General features: G+C 41.2%; 1 protein-coding gene across 21 annotated transcripts in view; it reads left to right on the top strand.

Moving 5' to 3' along the window:
* LTBP1 (latent transforming growth factor beta binding protein 1) overlaps window positions 1-19,706 on the top strand; it is a 389,007-nt gene that overhangs the window by 143,639 nt on the left and 225,662 nt on the right. For 14 of the 21 annotated variants that reach the window (XM_072767335.1, XM_072767336.1, XM_072767328.1 and 11 more), the window contains exon 5: window positions 18,891-19,058. The exons of 3 other annotated variants lie outside the window; for them this stretch is intronic. In XM_072767335.1, the coding sequence (XP_072623436.1) occupies window positions 18,891-19,058 (168 nt within the window). Of the gene's footprint in view, window positions 1-18,575; window positions 19,059-19,706 lie in introns of those variants that run through there. 4 more of the 21 variants (XM_072767339.1, XM_072767338.1, XM_072767341.1 and 1 more) reach the window with 2 other exon arrangements.

Raw genomic sequence — 19,706 nt, 5'->3', positions numbered from 1 at the left:
TTTGAGAGTTACGTGATCCCCCTTGAGAAAGTCTGTTCCTATGTTTGGAGTGAAGATCGTGTATGACTGCAGACTGGTACAACAAAGAGGTTACCAGGAAAACTGTGTTTCCTGGTTGTCCTCACTGTGAGAAGGCAGTGCTTCTGCAAAGACTCAGAGCTGACAAGGTTTTTTTTTTTTTCTTTGACAAAACAAATCTGAAGGTTAGGAGGCAGGTGGTATTTGGCTGGGACAGTTCTTTTGCTTATCCCAGCCACTTTAAGGAGGTAGACAAGAGCACTGCTTGAAGGCTCTGGATGCCCAGTGCCAGTTTGAGTTATCCCAGGGAGAGAGGGTCTGTGGTATAGTTCAGAGCACCCAAAATGGGATAGAAGGTGGTTTGAGGGAGAAAGGCCAGATTCATCTTCCACCTATTGGCCCTTCACAAAAAAGACAAGAGAAACCCTGGACTGGCCATTGGAGAAAGACAAATGTAGATGTAATCAGTAGAGATAAGGAAATCGGAGCCAGATATTACTGCATGGGATAAATTGTGATAGGGAGATCTTCAGAGCAGGAACAGTTAGAAAATACACATGAGGAAGAGTCTGGTCCTGAGAACCACCTGGGCCTCACTTTAGGATAGGAGTTTGAAGAGAAAAAAGAAACAGAAGTTACTGATTGATGGGAGCCCCTCTGGATCAAAGCTCTGCACAAGGGCAGAGTGTGCATTTCAGGGGAAGGAGAATTCTGCAGCACTGATGGCCTTCCCTGCACGGAGACCACCTTTGGTTTGGTCAGGTGCAAATGAATGTCTTTGGGATTGGCCCCGTAACTGATCCAATTGGTACAAGGTGGCAGTGAAAGTGGGACCAGCCAGGAACTAGATCTTTTTTTTTTTTTTCATTAAACTCTAGACTTTATTCAGATGTTACCAGTCTTCCCAGTGATGTATTTTTTTTCTGTTCCAAGATGCCATCCAGTAACCCACAATGCATGTAGACATGTATTTTTAGTGTCTTCTACTCTGTGACAATTTCTCAATCCTTCCTCGTTTTTACCATTTTAACGATTACTGATGAGGTATTTTGTAGATTGTCCTCCAATATGGATTTCTCTGATACTTTCTTCATCTTTAGCCTAGGGTCATAAGTTTGGGGAAGAAAACCACAGAGGTGGGGTGTCCTTGTCATCACTTCCTATCAGGTGATAATATGATATCCACATGATTTATTACTGGTGAAGGATCCTGGCTTTTATTCTGAATGATATGGGAGCCATGGGAGAGTTTTGAGCAGAGGAAGGATATGTCCTCGCTTTTAAAAGGATCATTCTGGAGCTCTGTGGAGACGAGGCAAGGCAAGAAGCATGGAGACCAATCGGGAGACTACTGAATTGGATTCAAATGAGAGACAGTCATGGTATTTTTAGACTAGGATAGTGGTAGATGAGGTGGTAAGAAGGGGATGCATTCCAGACATATGCTAACAGTAGAACCAGTAAGATTTGTTCATGAATTGGATGTAAGATGTGAGAGAAAGAGAGGCTAAAAGGTAAGGGTAAGATTTTTGCAGGAACTAGATCTTATAAGAAGCTGTTGGAAACTAACAATTTAGCATTTAAAATACCAGGCGTGAAAAAAAAAAAAAAGACTGCTTTATAGAAGGAATTTCGGTAAAGCTCTATGCTTTTTTCCTCGTGAAATCAAATTACTGATTGGTCTGTTTGGTCCCACCACTTAGTGTGGGAATAAGGACCCTTGATCCAGTTTCTAGCCATTATGTCAGCATGGATGTTAGCACTATATAGATGGCTGGAAGAAAATCACCTGTTCTTCAGTAGTTCCTGGCAAAGTGCTTGTTGGCTTATAAGCCTAGATGGCAAAGCAACAGCATTACTTGGTACAAACTGATGCTCAAGAAAATGTTCCTGTGAATGTTGGTGAAGGACCAGGGTTTCTCTGAGCTCATGCCCTTAAGAATCTATATTCCATTGAAAGGCAGGGTATTACCTGCTGAAGAGAAGGTTCTATGTGTAGTCTTGCCATGGCTGCTGTGCCTCAGTTGAGGGTGGTGAGGGAAAGGGGTGTATTTTATCCAGGGGTTGTTTGATCACATCCCAGTCCAGGAAAGTAGGTGAACATGACAGTTCTCTTTGCCTCTTGATTGCTTACACACAGTGGACGATCGCTGGGAAATGGCAGACGTAGACTGATCATAAACACTTCCAAGAAGCTTATCCAGCAATATTAAAAACAACAGTGGAGGAAAACCTAGAGTGAAGGGTTATGTAATCTCAATTCTCCAATGGGCAGCCTTTCGTGCCAGAGAAGGAGGTTTCAATCCCAAGGGCCCAAGATTTCATAATAAATAAAGTAATCCAAGGATATTTCTGGGTGTTGAGACCAAGTTTAAGATATTGAGAAATAGCGTGGTTCCGGAATATTCTGTGATCAAACTGTGATATTGGTGGGGGAAAATACCACGAATGAATTTACAGGGTGCCTGGAAAGTACAAAGCAGCATTTTGGGAGGAGGAAACCTCCTGTTTGAAAAAGAAAAGTTGCTGCCTCCTCAGTCTGTGGATTTCTCTGCCAGAAACTGAGGGCTTTATTTTGATTTTATTTCTGAATAAGAAAATAGTTTCCAGGGAATCATCATGGTTAGAGTTGAAGTGATAGTTATGATTCAACATGCATTTATTCAACATAAATTCAACATAAATATCACAAAAAAATGGTAGTTTTGATTCCACACACACAAAAATATTGCTAATGAAATATTCTGAAGGGAATTGAAGTAGAGTTTGTATCAGCTCAGGGTAGTCCCCTGAAGGAGGAGGGCTCCTCTTAGTGTTGATAATGACTGTCTTGCGGTGAGTCTGCCTTCCTCACTCTGAGGTAGAGACCTCCCTTCCTCCCTTAACATTTTATGACTTTAGAGTTTGTGTTGTAATTTTCTACAATTTTAGTTCTGCATGATTTTTTGATATTTACTTAGTATTACCCCCTTGTGACATTGAAATGTATCCTTACTGAAACCCAGCTGCCCACCTTCTGTGTTCCTGTGCAAGTTCACACATGGCTGGAATGGGAGGGAAACCCTTCTTCCCTAAGAGGTAATTGCAGTATGGTTATATTGGAGTACTCCTGGCAGGAAAACATTAAACCAGGAAATGTGTATGTGTATGTAAGGATGTATATGTACGTGTATGTATATGCATAGATAGGCATATATATTCAATCACACATATAAATGTGTGTTAAAGAATTACTTTTTTTGCAGCTGCCTGCCATTATCCATCCAATGACTATCCATTTAAAAAAATTCCATGTAGCCCTATCAGTGCTTCACACATTTGCTCTTCCAAGGTCCCAGCTTTTTAACTAGATGAAAACTTGCAACAGGCAGCGGTTGCTCTTGTGAAAAACATCATGGTTTTTAAAAAGCCCTTGTATCCTAGGAACAGACATAGATAGCTTTGGGGAAAAAAAAGAATCTGGACGGCAGGTGGGAGGGTGGTGGTTGTGGCTCCATTTGGCCGATGGCCCCTAAGGCTGCTTGTGTGGGATTGAGTGCTCTCTGCTAAGGATGTCTGGAACCGTGTGCACCAGGCAGCTGTGCGTCTTGTTTGAATGAATGCCCCTTCATGGCTACAGGTGCATCTCCTGATGGCCGCTGCCTGCCTCAGATCCAGCAGAAGCCCCAGCTCTTCCTCCCACGCATTCATTTCCCTTCCTTGCAGAGCCGCTGAAGCAGGCTCTGCTTGACTTCAGAGGGCTACAGAGTAATACTCTCCAAACAAAATCTTTTGATATTTTTTCCCCTTTTACTCATCATTCAGAAATATCATGGTGCCTTTGATGATTCAGTTAGGTAGATGCTATCTAGTCCAGAGGTCTTTTTCTTTGTTTTTGTAACTGTGGATATTTAATAAAAACAAAACACTGTTTAAATGTGCTTTAATTTGTTTTTCCAGGGAGAGAGGGAGGCACATATATTTTGTTAGTATTTCCCTGACCTGTTGAACTTTTTTCATGACCTTTTTTTTTTTTATCCTGGAATAAATAATAAAAATGTAGATCTTATTTACATGTAATTCTTTCTTCCTGCCTCCTCCTTGCCGTGGCTTCCTCGTGGGTATACCGGACTTTCCCACCCATTGATTTTGAGCTTGGCTATGTGACTTGCTTTTACTAATGGAGTGTGGGTGGAATGACAGTGTGCCAGCTCTGAGCTCTAAATTGGATGGTTCCACTCTTCCTTATACTATGAAAACCGCATTTTTCTCTGGTCTGCTGACATGCCAGTTCCTTTGGCTTCTGATTTCTTAGATTAATTTAGGGCAGAGGATTTACTTTTTAAGACAATCTGGACAATTGTCAGTCTCAGAGCAAATGATACCGTTTTAATCCGATAGGTTACACAGTATCCTACTATCCATAGGATAGTAAAAATGCTACTCTGGGTGACCTTTCCTTCTTGCCACAGTGGACTTAGAAGATGGGTAGCACTTGACCTAGGAAAACCGGTCTGAGTTGGCCAGCTGCCCTAAGGTGGACTGACAAAAAAACATTCCCTCAGAGGGATGATACTGATGAAGTAAGATTAATTAGAATATTTCAAGAATTTGTAAGTTAGAGTTGAACAATAAGCAACTGGCACAGAAAAGTAGAACACCAAGTAGAAGAGGAAACGGCCGAGAGAGAAGCTTTCATGTTAATGTTGGATCCAAGAATGAAGTTCAACAGCATTTTCTGGATACAGGGCAACATATAATGAGTTGCTGAAAGTACTATGGATTTTTAATGTCTTCCCAGTTATTTAGATATATATTCTAGTCTCCATAAGGTCTGGCTTTATGTGGCTGGTCATTCCTGTGTTGTCTTGAGACTTGCATCTCCCATATTACGCACAGCTTTAACGTACAATCTCATCACTAGAGAGCATGTGCAGTGCTCCCCCACCCTGCCATTGTACTGTAGGCAGAGACCCCAGCTAGCACACAGTCTGTTTGAACCCTTCCCTTTGACAGCTGCGTGTCTTGATGTGTCAGAGCACCAAAGGCTGTCTTTTAGAGAAGAAACCCAAGGTGCTTTTTTTTTCTTCACTCCCTTTCTCCTGTCTATACCCTCTTCTTCCTGAGAAAGCTCGGGGTGTTGGTAGATCCACAGGCAGGTGGGTGGGTCACTTCTATCCAGGGAACATTGAGCACTCAGAATTGCTCTGCCTTGCCTGGGCTTTCATAAAGCCTGCAGTATTACCAAATTTATATCTCAGTACCCATTTGGGTTTTTAATAGAAATGTTTTCAGCTCTTGGATTCTTGCTCACACTGAATGGAGAATGTCTAGCTTCAGTTCATTAAAGGAGTATGGACAGGAACCTTTCCAGTAAGACCCCTGAAATCCCATCATGCCTCCTATGCATCTTTTTTTGGTATGGGTTTTCAGGCAACCACAGTGGGGTATGTGTGCAAATACCTGTCAGGCATGCTCTTCCATGTCTTGAACATGGAAATAGAGTAAAATTAGATGCCTCTTTTTAAAGTTTTAAAAAGACTCTTAGTGGAGAAAGTGATTCATAATGTTTCTTGTCAGAGATCCCAGTTTCCAAACCACACCTTAATATACCTTGAGAACATATAATACGTATTTTTAAAGACCTGCTGAAGGTATTGGAAATTATATTCTTGTCTCTGAGCATCAGATAATTAGGAAATTTGGACATAAACTCATTTGTTCCCACCAATGGCACTATGTAGATTCCATCTTTCTTTTTCCTCATCTGTGTAGTACTTACTGTATGCTAGCCACTGTATAAAGAGACTGATATGCATTAAGTCAGTGTGTTACATTATAACATTAGTATATTAATCATTTAAAATTTACCCTACATGTATATTCATGTGAGTTTGTTAGGAACCAAAAATATAATGAGTTAAAAATTACCAAAACCAATCTATTCATTGGGAAGAGTGCTACTTTATCTGATACGGTGGCAGATGGTAGCTACACTTGTGATGAGCATAGTATAACCTGTATAGTTGTTGATTCACTGTGTTGTACACTTGAAATGAATGTAACACTGTGTTTCAACTATACTTCCGTAATAAAGGTGGAAAACAGGAGTGCTACTTAGCTCTTTATGTGTTATTTTTAAGTGAGTGCAACCCTAAATTTGATGAAACCCTAAAACAAAGCTGTCAACTTTATTGTTATATGCAGGGCTTTAATGATAGTAACTCTTAAAAATTATCTAAACTTAGAGTTTCTGGCAAGAATTGTTTAACTTAATTGCAGAATAAGCCATTCTAATCAGTGGGTTTCAATTTGTTGAAATCCATTTTGATACCTTTCAAACCAAGTCAAGCAATCAGATCTTATCTGGAAATTATGTAGGAATCAAAGTCCACAGTGGAACTTTACTTTATTCTAGAGTCTTAAATAATAATTATGACCATAAAGCAAACATCTTGAGACGAAATTTTCCATACTTAGAAGCTCTTGTGGGTTTTGCTATCTAATATATCATGGGGTAAATGTCACCACTAGTTTGAGCTTTCCCTCACAGTTGCTCCACTAAGAACTGACCACATGTAATGATATCCTCTTGGGTTTGCATAGTATTTAACAGCTTATGAATTATACCCATACAAATTATTTCATATGGCCCCTGCCACGGTCTCATGAGGTAGATGGGTTGGGTGGCATTAATCTGTGTCTTTTTTTCCACTCTAGCTTGCAAGATCCTGGAGGGTGGAGCCTGTGACTCGTTTCACTGTATTCTTTTCCATTGAACCTCTGAATATTAGTTTCTCTGTCAAATAAAAATCTTAGCAGTTATTCTGTAGGTCTGTTGTAAGAGTGAAATGAGGTGAGTGAAACCTAACGTACTGCCAAACATATAGTATGTGCTCAGTCTGTTTCCTTCCCTTGCTCCAACCTTCCCAGGTGCTTAGTATCCTGTAGTTTTCATAGTAAATGCTCTTTCGAAGTGTAGGAGAGGCATTGGGCAGTGAGGAAAGAGCGAAGGCTCACACTGAAATGCCAGCTCTACCATTTCCTGACAAAACGACCTTGGTTAGGTTTCTGACGAATATCTCTTAGTTTCGTAGTCTGTGAAGGGGTGTGAGTATCATCTAAATGATAGTAGTGTACCTGTGAGCTCCATAGCTTAATTTAGGTGCTCAGCACACAAGTCTATCGTTTATGTAGACAGTGCTCTGTACATTTAGAAAGATCTATAAATTCAATTTCTGTGTTCTCAGAATCTAGGGAAAAAGAAGCAGAGAAGTGTGTTTATATTTTACTGTGTAACAAATTAATCCAAACCTTAGTGTTTTTTTTTTAAGATTTTATTTATTTGACAGAGAATGAGAGCCAGAGAGATCACAGAGGAAGAGGAAGAAGCAGACTTGCCACTGAGCAGGAATCCTGATGTGGGGCTCGATCCCAGGATTCTGGGATCATGACCTGAGCCAAAGGCAGACACTTCACTGAGTTACCCCAGCGCTCCTAAACCTTAGTGGTTTATTTTTTTTTTAAAGATTTATTTATTTATGATAGACACAGAGAGATAGAGACAGAGACAGAGACACAGGAGGAGGGAGAAGCAGGCTCCATGCCAAGGGCCTGATGTGGGACTCGATCCTGGGACTCCAGGATCATGCCCCGGGCCAAAGGCAGGTGCTAAACCGCTGAGCCACCCAGGGATCCCCAACCTCAGTGGTTTAAAGCAACAAATGTTATTTTACAGTTTCTGTGCCTCAGAAATTCAGAAATACCTTAGCTGATTGGTTTTGGCTCAGATTCTGTCATGAAGTTGCCATCAGGGTATCAGCAGGGGCTGCTGTCATCTGAAGGCTTGCCTGGGGCTGGAAGATTTACTCTCAGGGTGGCTCACTCACATGGTATTTGGCAGGAGACGTTGGTTCTTTGCCATGTGGACCTCTTCATGGGCTCCGTAAGTATTCTCATGGCCTGGGAGCTAGCCCAAGACAGAAGCTGCAGTGCCTTTTGTGATCTGGTCTCTGAAGTTGAAGCCATCACTTCTGTTTTATTCTATTCTTTAGACAAGAGTTCCTAAGACTAGCCCCGTGCTCAAGGGGAGCAGAATTGGATTTCAAAAGAATTTGTGGATAGATTTTAAAACCATCACAGCATTCAACAGGAGAGGCACTATCTTGAGGAGGGGGAAAGTGGAGAATGAGTGACCTAAAAAGAATTAACCTGAAAGCTGGAGAATTTACAATGTGCGATTACACATCAATTCATTTTTTATTGGCAGTTAATCATTTTTCAATCTTATTTATCACATGATAAATACAAGCTCGATCTAACACAACTTTGAGAAAAGGGATGTTTGTTTAGGCTGAAATCTTTTCTAATGATGAGTTCTATTGAATTTGGCATTAATCCCTTAGAGAGCATCATTGGCGCCATTTGATGGAGTCATTTAGAAAACTGAGCCAGAGAGAATTTCGTGCTGTGGGGAGGAGAACAAAAAGTAAATGACAGAATCTGTATTCTGCAAGATTGGATTCCTCTGATTCTGTACTTCTAAAGTCAGCGATTAAAAATGCCACTTTTCTTCCATATAGCCAATTGCTTCAGCAGATTTTTTTCTTTCAACAGAACCCATCAAACTGAAGAGTTGTTTTGGCAGTTACAAAATCGTTCATATCTTCACCTTCCTTAGGGTTTCTTACAATGAAATGCTTTCAAATTATATCTCTTTGCTCTGGACTTAAACTGCCTCTGTGACAGAATTGGAATTTCTGAGAGGCACATCAAGGTATTGTTTCCAGCTTGGCAGCTCCAGTGATTCAGAATACTTGCACAGGGTATAGGAAGTTTGGATCTCCAAAGCCTGTCCTGTCTTTTGAGTTTTTTTTCTTCTTTCAGGCAGAATTTAAATTTTGTAAAGTATGCTAGATCATTTTCTTCTTTGTGTCTGCCTTGAGCATGAGAGGGAAGTTCCTAAGCCTCCTTATGGAGATGTCATGTGAAGACATTCATGTCATAGAACCCCAATGGCTCTCAACTCCTTTAAAGTTTTGTGATTTCCAGTTATTAGTTGGAGTAAAAGTTGCTTCTTTGCCCTTTTGGTAGACAGTGGAATGCCTGTGTATTCCTCATCTGGATTCATACTACCTTTGATTCAACTTCTCTTCATTTCCTAACCCTGCATTCTTTCCCATGGTGCTCCCCTCTCACCACCTAAACATTTTTTGTCTCAAAGAGGGAGAACCACCCAGTGGGATGTTCATTACAAATAGAGAAGGAGGGTAAGGATACAAATTGTTTTCTTGGGCTTGATTGAGGCCAAAGGAAAATTGGTAAAGTAGGAAAATATGTGTAAATTGAATTATGTGCTAAAAGCCAGGGGAAGATTGATAGATACACTGTCCAAACTGGTATGTCTAGCTTGCTGAAAGCTGTATAGAGAGGGGATAAGTGGGTTGGTTCAAGAGGATAAAAGTTGGAGAAAAAGGAAGAAATGTTTTCTAGGGGCAGAAAACTGTACATGAAGGAAGTAGGCATGTGAGAGAGGACTTTTGGGCAGTTTGGTTCAACTAATGCCCAGGCTCTGTGTGGAATGCTGAGGATGTGAGGCTAGATTTGCCTCTAGCAAAGGGATCTCAACTTTGTTTGAAGGAGTTTGTTTTTGTCAGAAATATGTGTCAAGAAGATTTGTCAAAACCAGTATGTAAATAATACGGAATCCTAATTCTCAAAGTGTATAGTAGATATAATCTGGTACCCTTATGAGAAGTGGCCCCCACTTAATGGAGCTGTGTTAATTCATGAAATTTTTTCTTTGGTAAACAAATAGCCTAGTAGGTAATCCGCCTTTTGAGTCAGACTTGCTTCTCCACACACACAAATAAACAGATGTTATTTATGGAAATGGTGAGTGATAGACTGATAACAAATGCCTCCATTTACTTCTGTTTGGAAAAACAACAAATGTGGGGATAAATAAAACCTAATTCTGTTCCAAAATTAATGCACAGAAAATTCGAATCATGTGAAGTATATCTAATCCCTGCTTTCTGTAAGGAGACCATGCAAGCTAGCCAGATTGTGAGTACAAGACATATAAGTGTTCACTGCTCTGCACCTTGTTCTCTGGGCTCATGGACAGCAGTGCAATCCTCTCTTGTCAGTTGTAGAAAGCCTGTCCTCCCATGGCTGTGTGTATGATCTCTAACTGTGCTGCTGCAAAGACCAGCATGGGTTTTTAAAGAAAGGTAGAGATATTCACTTGAAAAAAAAATGCATCTTCTAAATGGTATTTCTCTCTTGGGAGACAAACTCTGAGAGGGAGTAGCATCTTGAATGTTGATGCCAAAAAAGAAAAAAAAAGAAAAAAAAAGAAAACCTCCCTGGACAAACTCACACAACCCTTCCCAAGTATGGTTCCCATAATTGTGAGGATTCTAGAGCCAGGTGGTGGACTACATTCTCAATTCAGTATTGAGAACATAGATACAGTCAGTGAGTATTCCCCCCTCTGCTCTTTTTTGCTTCATTTTATGTTATGAACTGAGTTAAGTCTTGTCACCTTGGGGATGTTTCTCTCAATCTCTTTCTTTTCCAAGATTTTATTTATTCATGAGAGACACAGAGAGGCAGAGACACAGGCAGAGCAAGAAGTAGGCTCCCTGTAGGGAGCCTAATGTGGGACTTGATCCCCAGACCGGACCGAGGATCATGCCTTGAGCCAAAGGTAGACACTCAACTGCTGAGCCACCCAGGCGTCCCTCTCTCTCTCTCTCTCTTTAAAGATTTATTTATTTATTTATTTGAGAAAGAGAGTGTAAGAGCGTGAGTGTGGGGAGGGGCAGAGGGAGAAAATCTCCAAGCAGACTCCTCACTGAGTGGGGAGCCCAACCTGGGGCTTGATCTCATGACCCATGAGATCGTGACCTGAGTCAAAACCAAGAGTTGAATGCTTAACTGACTGAGCCACCTGGAATGCTTAACTGACTGAGCCCTGGGAATGTGTCACAGCATTTCAGATGCCACCATCATTTCTGGATAGATTGGCAATGGTAGGTTTCCTGGTATTCAAGATTAGGAGCAGAGATTTCCAGCTATGTTCTCGACAGGAGAATTTTTAAAGTCCTGTCAAAGGAACCACTGTGAAATAGCCTACTGCAGTTGTAGGATGCCATGACTGAGGTTCCTCAGAGTGTGGTCACCTCTTCCCCTGGACTGCAGTCCAGAGCCTGTCCTGAACTTTGCTGGATATTCCTTATCTGATAGCTGATATATGCCTGCCTGAACAGTTGAGTCCCCTTGGGGAATGTTAAAGAAATTATTTTACAAAAAAAAAGATCAGAATATGAAAATGTCAAAAAGCATTGGTTTGTTTTGTTAGTTTTCCACTTTTAGTATGACTTTATTTTTTTCCCCAAACACTGGATCTGATCCTGCTGGGTGAGCAACTTGTTGGGTAAAAGTTAGTCTTTTGACTGTAAAATATATTACACCTTTAAACATACTTGATTTTGTTCCAGAGATAAAAATAGGATCTTTTAAAAAATATTTTTAGAGAAGGGAATTTATGGTTGGTGTTAAAAAAGTAGAAATCCTGAGGAGAAAAAGGAAAGATGAAAACCAATCCCATGGTCTCAAGGTGTGTTGCTTAGAGTCCTCCTGGTGCAGTGGGTGTCTGGTTGGCAAGGCAAGATTGAAGGCTGAGAAAATGTGATTCTAGGTGACAGTCTGAGATTTTATGTCTGGAGTCAAGGTAAAACAAAGACTGAATGAAATAGGAAATTAGAGCAGATTCCTGAAATATGTGGAAATTTGGGATGAAATCTACCATCTTTGTTGTGGATCTCTGACTAGTCTCTTGGCCGGTCTCCCTGAGCTGGGAACCAACATGAATTTCATAAAATTGTACTTATTTATTTGAGAGAGAGAGAGAGAGAGAAGGCACATTAGCAGGGGGAAGGAAAGACAGGGAAAGAGAGGAAGACTCTTAAGCTGACTTGGCACTGAGTCCTGACTAAGATTATGACCTGAGGTGAAACCAGGAGTCTGGCACTTAACCCACTGAGCCCCTCAAACCATGTGCCCCTCAAACATGGTTGGTATATAGGTTGGGTTTTATGGCCCAGTGGCAATTCATATCAGGCTTGTAGAATCTCAGTAGTAATGTTTTTGATTTCCTAGTTCTTTGCCTGACAAAGGGAGTGGATACTTAGTAAACAACAACAAAAAATAGGTTTAAAAGCTCCTTATACATAATTATAACTCTTATTTACAAAATTAAAGGAAGTTTCTATCATGCGTCAGTTTGATTTGTGCATTAGTTGTTGTGAAATTGGGAGCAAATAATTGTTTTTCTTTTGAAAAAGTGTTTGAGAAATTTCTGTTTCCTGTTTATTCAGTTATTCTCTCATTGGCATGTTTAATTGAAAAATTTCAGTTTTTTATGTCATTGGCCATTTTGGGGTAATGTTTTAATGATTTTGGGAAAAATGTGTTTTGTAATGATTGCAGGGTTTCCTGAATAACAATTGTGTTTTTGCTTGATCTGAAACTTTTATGGCTAAAACATTACTCTGACAAATACAGCATACAGCAGGTATGTTTTGAGGCTAAAGGTTTAATAGGAGTATTCTTTACTATTTTAACACTACTGGCAATTAACTCATAGATAAATGTTACTTATTTATTTTCAGTGAAGTTTGTTCATTCAGTTACTGTTCTGGAGCACTTACTATGAGAAACATGTTGGGCATATAATAGTGACCAGATACATTCCTGTTGTCATGGAGATTATATTCTCATGATGATAATCAAACAGTATAGAAAGATCATTGGTTGGTTGGGTGCACACACATACAAGGTAGAGGCGGTCCAGCCTAGAATTAAACATTTTCTATATGTAAGTTTATAGGTCATCTTTAAATCCATGAACTAGAACAGGATGATATCATCTAGGAAGTCAGTAGGGAAAAGAGAAGGCTACAGAGGCTGAGCTCTGGGGCCCTTCCCTGGATAGGGTCATGAGGAGCAGTGGACAGCAAGGTAGACCCATGAAGGAGTTAGAATAACTCAGAAGGCCAGTGGAGAAAGTGTGTTACGAAGCAGAATGTCCTTGTGTGTCAGGCTGAATGTTCAAGGAAGAAAGACCCAGAAGGTTTACCAGTGAATTTGGCAATGTGGAGACCCCAATGGCCTTGACAAGGGCAATTTTGGTGAAGTATGGACAGCAACAGCTTAACTGCAGCAAAGTTCAAAAGAGAAAGGTTGGGGCGGCCATGGAGATAGCCAGTAGAACAGCTCTTTGGAGAAGTTTTGCTGTAAGGAGAGCAGAGAAATAGAGCATTACCTGCAGTAGAGAGGCATGGAGACAATATTCTTGATATTTTGGGCAAGAGCTCAACGTGTTTGCATGTGAGCAGATGGGAAGAAAGCAAGTCTTTGAGTCTGTAAAAGAGGAAGAGATCCACTGGTTTAGCAAGGGGTTAGGTGAAGGGGAGCTGGCTTTAGCTAGAACCTCTTCTTTCATCAAGGGGAAGGCAGGACAGCTACAGATACAGGTAAGTTGGTAGGCCTGGGTCGTTATAGCTTTTATTTTCTCAGTGATTCAGGGAGTGAGGTCATATAAGAGAGTACGTGACTAGGTTGCTGCTGTGTTTCTGCCCAGGTGGATATTTAGGGACTGTGGTCACATTTTCAAGCATGGTACACATTTGATGCCTGCTTTTTGATGAGCAGTAGGCAATTCTGTAAGGAGCTCAGAATATATCCAGAAATTTACTCTTACATTAAGTGATTTAACGGACATATAGAAAGGCAAAGAAGAAGAATTTATTTCCTTTAATGTATAAAAAAGGAGAGGAAATCTTGTATAGATGTGTGAGAGAGAAAAGTAACTGATATAATTTCCTTGAGTGGGTATTAATGGAGGGTTGAACAGGAGAGGAAACTCACATGGACTTTCCTTTAAATGTGTATCATCTGGGTAGCAACCAGTTCTTCCTCTGCTTCTTCACCTAGTTACATGCACCTGGCAAAAACCTCAAGAGATGCTACTGGAATGTAACTCCTAGATTCTTATCTGAGGAGGTGCTCAATCATACCTAGAAATCTCCTCTGAGTTTCCCTCTTGGAGGATGTTTCCCTCTTGGAGGATGTTCCAGGACTAGAGCCACCTGATGAAGTCACACATGGTGATACAAGTTTGTTTGCATTGCACCTTTCTCGAGGAACACAGTTTTCTCCAGGAATTATTTTAGTAGTCTGTGAGGAGTTAAGCAAGCCTGGAGAGCAGAACAATGAAGCCCTGTTATTCTTAGCATTATTTAATACTTTTATGATTTGTCCTTCAAAGAATTCTTGGCCTTCGGGCAGCCATGGACTGCAGCAGGAGAACAAGCCCTTTGCTCCGTCTCTCACATGTGTCCTGTGTATTGAATCACCTCCAGAGTCTCTTTCAAGAGCCTCAGTTAATGCAGGGCAATGTCTTTGAAACACAGAGAAGGTGCTTCTCCTTCCCAGAGCCTATGCTACTTGGTCCCTGTTTTTAAAGTTGGATGAATGGTCATGTGCTGTCACAGCATGAGAGGAGGCTGTATTTGTGCATGACATCTGATGTGAGTCTTGAACTTGTTCTGTTTATTTCTTTGGCTGCCTTTGCTTTCGGTCCCATCATAGGCTAATGATTGAAAGGTGGCAGCTGGGCTCTTTTCTAGACTGAAGTCCATTGGTTGGGGACAATTTTCAAATTTTTGAGTTTTTCTCTGTTGTTAATGATTTGGAAGCAGAAGTGAAAGCTTTTCCTACTGGGAAGATATTGTCTTCCCTTCCATCCCATTCACCATACACTCTGAATGTCTGTGGTTTGTTCTAAACCACGTGCCAGTGCCTCTTCCTGGAGGTTGAAATCTGCATGGGGTCTGGCACAACCTGCAGACAGGATGTTGACTCTTGAATGTCTTGACTAACTGGCTGACTAGGAGGCCCAATGGAGGTGCTGCATGGCTCCAGGCAATCCGTGGTCCTGGCCAACACCTCAAAATGCAAGGTTTGAAAGTGCTTGCTTAGGATTTTGGGGGCTGATTTGCCTATGGGGATCTAAAAATGACATTTTTTTCACCAGAGGGACCAAGCATGAAAGCCGTGCCAAGCAGTTTTCCCTATTAACTCCCGATTGGCCTGACTTTTGCTTCCCAAATTTGTAATTCTTAATCAGTGCTGGTGCTCCAGGGACAGTCTTTGACTACTGATTTCATCATGGGCTTTAGTCTCCTTGCCAGTGGAGCAAGGCCTTATTAGACCACAGTGGAATCCGTGATCTCCATGGGGTTTGACAGTCTCCCCTGGGGTCACTTCATGTATTCTATATTTACTAGGCACTTCCTAGATGCAAGCATGTGGGGTTCTTGAGTATATGTTTACTCAAAGCATTTGAGGAAGGTGCCTCTTACAAAGGGGTCTCTGGAGGAAAGTTCACTGCCACTGTCGCTAAATTCCCACAAACTCTTAACAGATAAGTGGTATTGTCTTGAGCTTGTCACATGTGAGGAATTTGAAACTCAGAGCAGTTTACCTTACTCTTGGGTACTTTGAAACTTAAACTGTACATGATACCCTAGAAATGATATATAGAATGCATAGAAATGATTTTACAAGGGGATGGAAGAGTGTATTTTCTAATCCATTTAATATTTATGGAGATCCTATTAGAGCTACAAATGACCATCTAGCGTCAAAAGAAGCTGTGAGCTTTTCAATACTGATTTTGAGATTGTTGTAGAAAACAAGAGCTAGTGTAATGAAGAAATCAATTCTTTGTGAAGACAAGAGGACCTGCTAGGATTATGTGTCTGCTTTAGAATTAGACTACTTTATAGCAGATGTTAGTAAAACACAAAGGGAAATATGAAATAAAATGTGTCTTCTTCCAAGAAGATGTGAGCATTGTAAAAATCAGAATTAAGTCATATGAAACTGTCTCTGCCTTTTGAAAATCCAAATGATTCCAGGCCAAAAAAATTTTTTTGGCAAAGAAATAGAATAAGTTTTAAAAACAATAGGCCCGGAGAATCTCAAGTGCCTATAAAGTGACTACTGTAGCTGAGAGGTGAAATGGGAATAATGATTAAGTGCTTGCTTTCTTTGGATGTCTCTCTTTGCCTAAGTGAGCATAATTTAGGTGACGGTATGAGCATCTGCATGGCAGCTGCTGGTGCCATGAGTTAATGCCAGAGAAGACAAAATAGTTGGCACACCATTTCTAATTTCATTATTGTACCAAGAGCCAGAAAAAATAGAAGTTTATATTCTTTTGAAGTGGCACGATATTGTCTCTCTCTCTTTTTTAAATGGCTTCACACACTTAGATACACAAAGTATTCTCAAGATGTTTGTAAGCATGGTCTGACAATTTAGAGTGTGAGCTGGTTTGTTTGTGTGGGTGTATGTATGCTACTGTAAAAAAGAAAAAAAAAAGCCGAGCTATATGAATTTTGCCTGACTCTGGAATCAACATTCTATTGTAGTTTTTTAAATTTCTGGGTACACCCAAACATTTTAAATGTTGTGTAAGCATTCAAAGCAGTGGTTGCCAACTGTTTCTTTAAATAAAGTTTTATTGGAATATAGCCACAACCATTCATTGACATACTGTTTTTGACAGTCTGCTTTCCTGTTATCACAGCGGAGTTAAATAGTTGCCCAAAGAATCCATTAGGCCTGTAGCCTTAAAATATTCATTATTTGGCCCATTATAGAAAAAGTTTCTGGATGCCATTTTGCAAGGTGCTGGAAGATCTATCTGGTCGGCCCCTAGGATATCTCCCCACTTCACACTATGTGTCCTTTCTCTTGTGTTAGAACCACTGAATGAGAATGGGTAATATTTTTGGAAAAACATTTGAAAAGAACTGAGGCTATTTTTTTTTCTGGAAGACTCTTTTTCTCATGTTAAGTGAGAGGGCCAACCCAAGCTGATCTCTTCAGGTTCCTGCTAACTTGTGCATTCTTTGCTTACTTGGTGTAGTTAATTTTGAGTAGTTGAAGACTGTCTTATGGAAGAAGCATTATTAGATTGTGAGACCATGGGGAGGGACCAGGGTGGGGATTAAGGGGTGCAACTGACACACTTGAGCTCAAAAAGGGAGAACAGTTGCTAGGAACAGCTTATAACTAGAATGTGCTATCCTAGTGGATAATGAGCTCCCTATCACTAGAGATGTTTAAATACAGGTTGTGTCAGAGGACCTTGGAGGTCCCATTCTATCTTTGAAATTCTAATGTGTGTGTGTGTGGTAGTTTTTGTTTGTTTTTTTGTTAAGGTTTTTTTGTTTCTAAGCTCAGATTTGACCACAGTTTATTTTGTTGAGGGCCTATAGAGGCCTCTTGGATGACTTCCTGAAAATATAATCTTGGTCAGACCAAGGCAGAGTTGCTTCTGGTAGGCAGGGGATAGCCACAGAAAGGCTGTCCTAGTGCTAGTCTCTTTGGCCACTAAAGTAACACAGTGGCGATAGGAAGGGTACTACTTCCTACCGTCCTTAGTCTCAGAGATGAACTGTTTGGGTCCAGCTGCTGCTACCACTTTGCTTTCTGCCTTGGATGCTGGAAAGAGGAAGGGCCTGGATGGAGGAGTAGGAGCATATCACAGACATAGAAGTCAGACTAGAGTTTCTGTCTTGTGCTCTGCCATAGATTGAGACTTGGCCATGAATGGCAGTTCTGGGTGAGCTCATATACCCTCTGTGCAACTCTACTATTGCAGCACAAAAGCAGCCATAGATAATATGTAAAGGAGGAAGGGTGGCTGTGTTCCAATAAAGCTTTATTTACAAAAACAGGGAGTGGTTCAGATTTGATCCCCAGGCCACAGTTTGCTGACCCCCTGATAAAAGATACTGGAAGTCAGATCTAGCTAGAAAACATCAGTTGCAATTCTCTCATGTTTTGGAGAAATGGTGAGATGACCTGTCCAGAGTCACACCATGGTTGAGCCAGGATTATAAACCAGAATCTGACTTTGAGATCAGTGCCCATTTTGTGAGCCTCTGCTGCCTCTGCTGTGCAGTCTGGTTATAGCATCTGGTTTTAAGGGGAGGGTCACGTGAATGCAGGAAATACCTGCCTGAGGTGGCCTGTGAATAGCAACAGCCGAGGGCTCCAGGATGGCAGTTTGACAGGGGCAACCCTTTAGCCTCGTGACCTGCCCTCCCTTTTTTAAGATGGACCCTGTTGACAGTAAAACAAAATACAGGTTGCATAAATTAATATGGAGAAATAATGCCCCAGAGTTGTGAAAAAGAAATGGGCTCCCACAGCTGCGTCACAGGATTTGATCACTTCAGCTGAGAGTGCCAGGAGATTTGAGACAGATGTTTTCAGACATGCCGCATGCCTAAAACATTTCCAGGGGTCGGACTGCAAATAGTGACTTAATAAGCGGAGAAACAGGGAAAGTATGCAAGTTGAGGACACAAGCGTTTATTCACCACGAGGTGCATGGCCAACCTCTTTGCATTCCATCTGCCTGTCAGGGTTGGCTCTTTCATGTCGTGCCCTCCGTATTGCTCTTCGTCTGCCCGTGAATAAAGTGCAGCATTGTGGTTAGTAATCCCACTCCAGTGACTCGACTTCAAATGTGGTTTTGGAGTGCATCCCAGAGTTCTGTTTGCTAAGCTTCCTACTCCTGTTTCAGAGACACCACTGGATACAGAGCAGCGAGCACTAAAGGCTTCCCTCTTTCCTTAAACCTGTCGGGTTGTGGGCTCTCTCTCGTTCCCCCTCTCCTTTCCTTTCCTTTTTCCCCCTTTTTTTTTAAGAGAAAAAAAAAAAAACAAAAACCTTCCAAGGCACGTTCATGGATACTAAGCTGATGTGTTTGTTGTTCTTTTTCTCCCTGCCTCCGCTCCTAGTGAGTAACCACACTGGCCGCATCAAGGTGGTCTTTACTCCGAGCATCTGTAAAGTGACCTGCACCAAGGGCAGCTGTCAGAACAGCTGTGAGAAGGGGAACACCACCACTCTCATTAGTGAGAATGGTCATGCTGCCGACACCCTGACGGCCACGAACTTCCGAGTGGGTGAGTTCCTCCACGGTCCCTAACTGTCCTTCCCGAATAGAGTTTTATGAGATCGGAGCGTTTAGACCTACTCCTCCACTCACCCGGCTCCCTGCTTGAATGGGCTTCTGTCTCTCAGTGCGAATATTCTGCTGCTTTCGTGAGATCTTTTAAATAGCTTGCCGAATACTTTTTTACTCTGCTTTTTTGGCTTCTCAGAGAAATGGCAAGCAGGATATTGCCCCTCATGGCTTATCCTTTACGCAGCCTGTGGTGATAGGAGATATCAAGAGGACAGAAGGGAATAGGTGTCAGAGGAAGACCCTCGTGCACGACTTGCATGGATCAGCTTGAGATTTTTGTCTGCTCAGTAGCAGGGAGAATTTGCATTGGATCTGACTCCTGTTGCAAAATTTGGATAGTGGTGATTAAGTTAGAATTTCTCCTTTATGAAGAGTCACGTCCTAGAAAAATTCTAAAAATTGTCAAAAACTGAATTTTGGTTGTATAGAGGAATACGGACTTGCATCTTGTGCCACATTTCGGCTCTGTATCAAAAGGCTGTATTATAAATTGATATATGACATGGATGTAGGGGAAAAATGCTAGTGGCTTGCTGTCAGCACTCAAAACCTTTTAATCTTTTATAACTAATTTAAATACGAACTA

The sequence above is a fragment of the Vulpes vulpes genome, chromosome 8 (assembly GCF_048418805.1).
Source record: "Vulpes vulpes isolate BD-2025 chromosome 8, VulVul3, whole genome shotgun sequence".
NCBI lineage: Eukaryota > Metazoa > Chordata > Mammalia > Carnivora > Canidae > Vulpes > Vulpes vulpes.
This window is presented reverse-complemented; position numbering and strand designations above follow the sequence as displayed.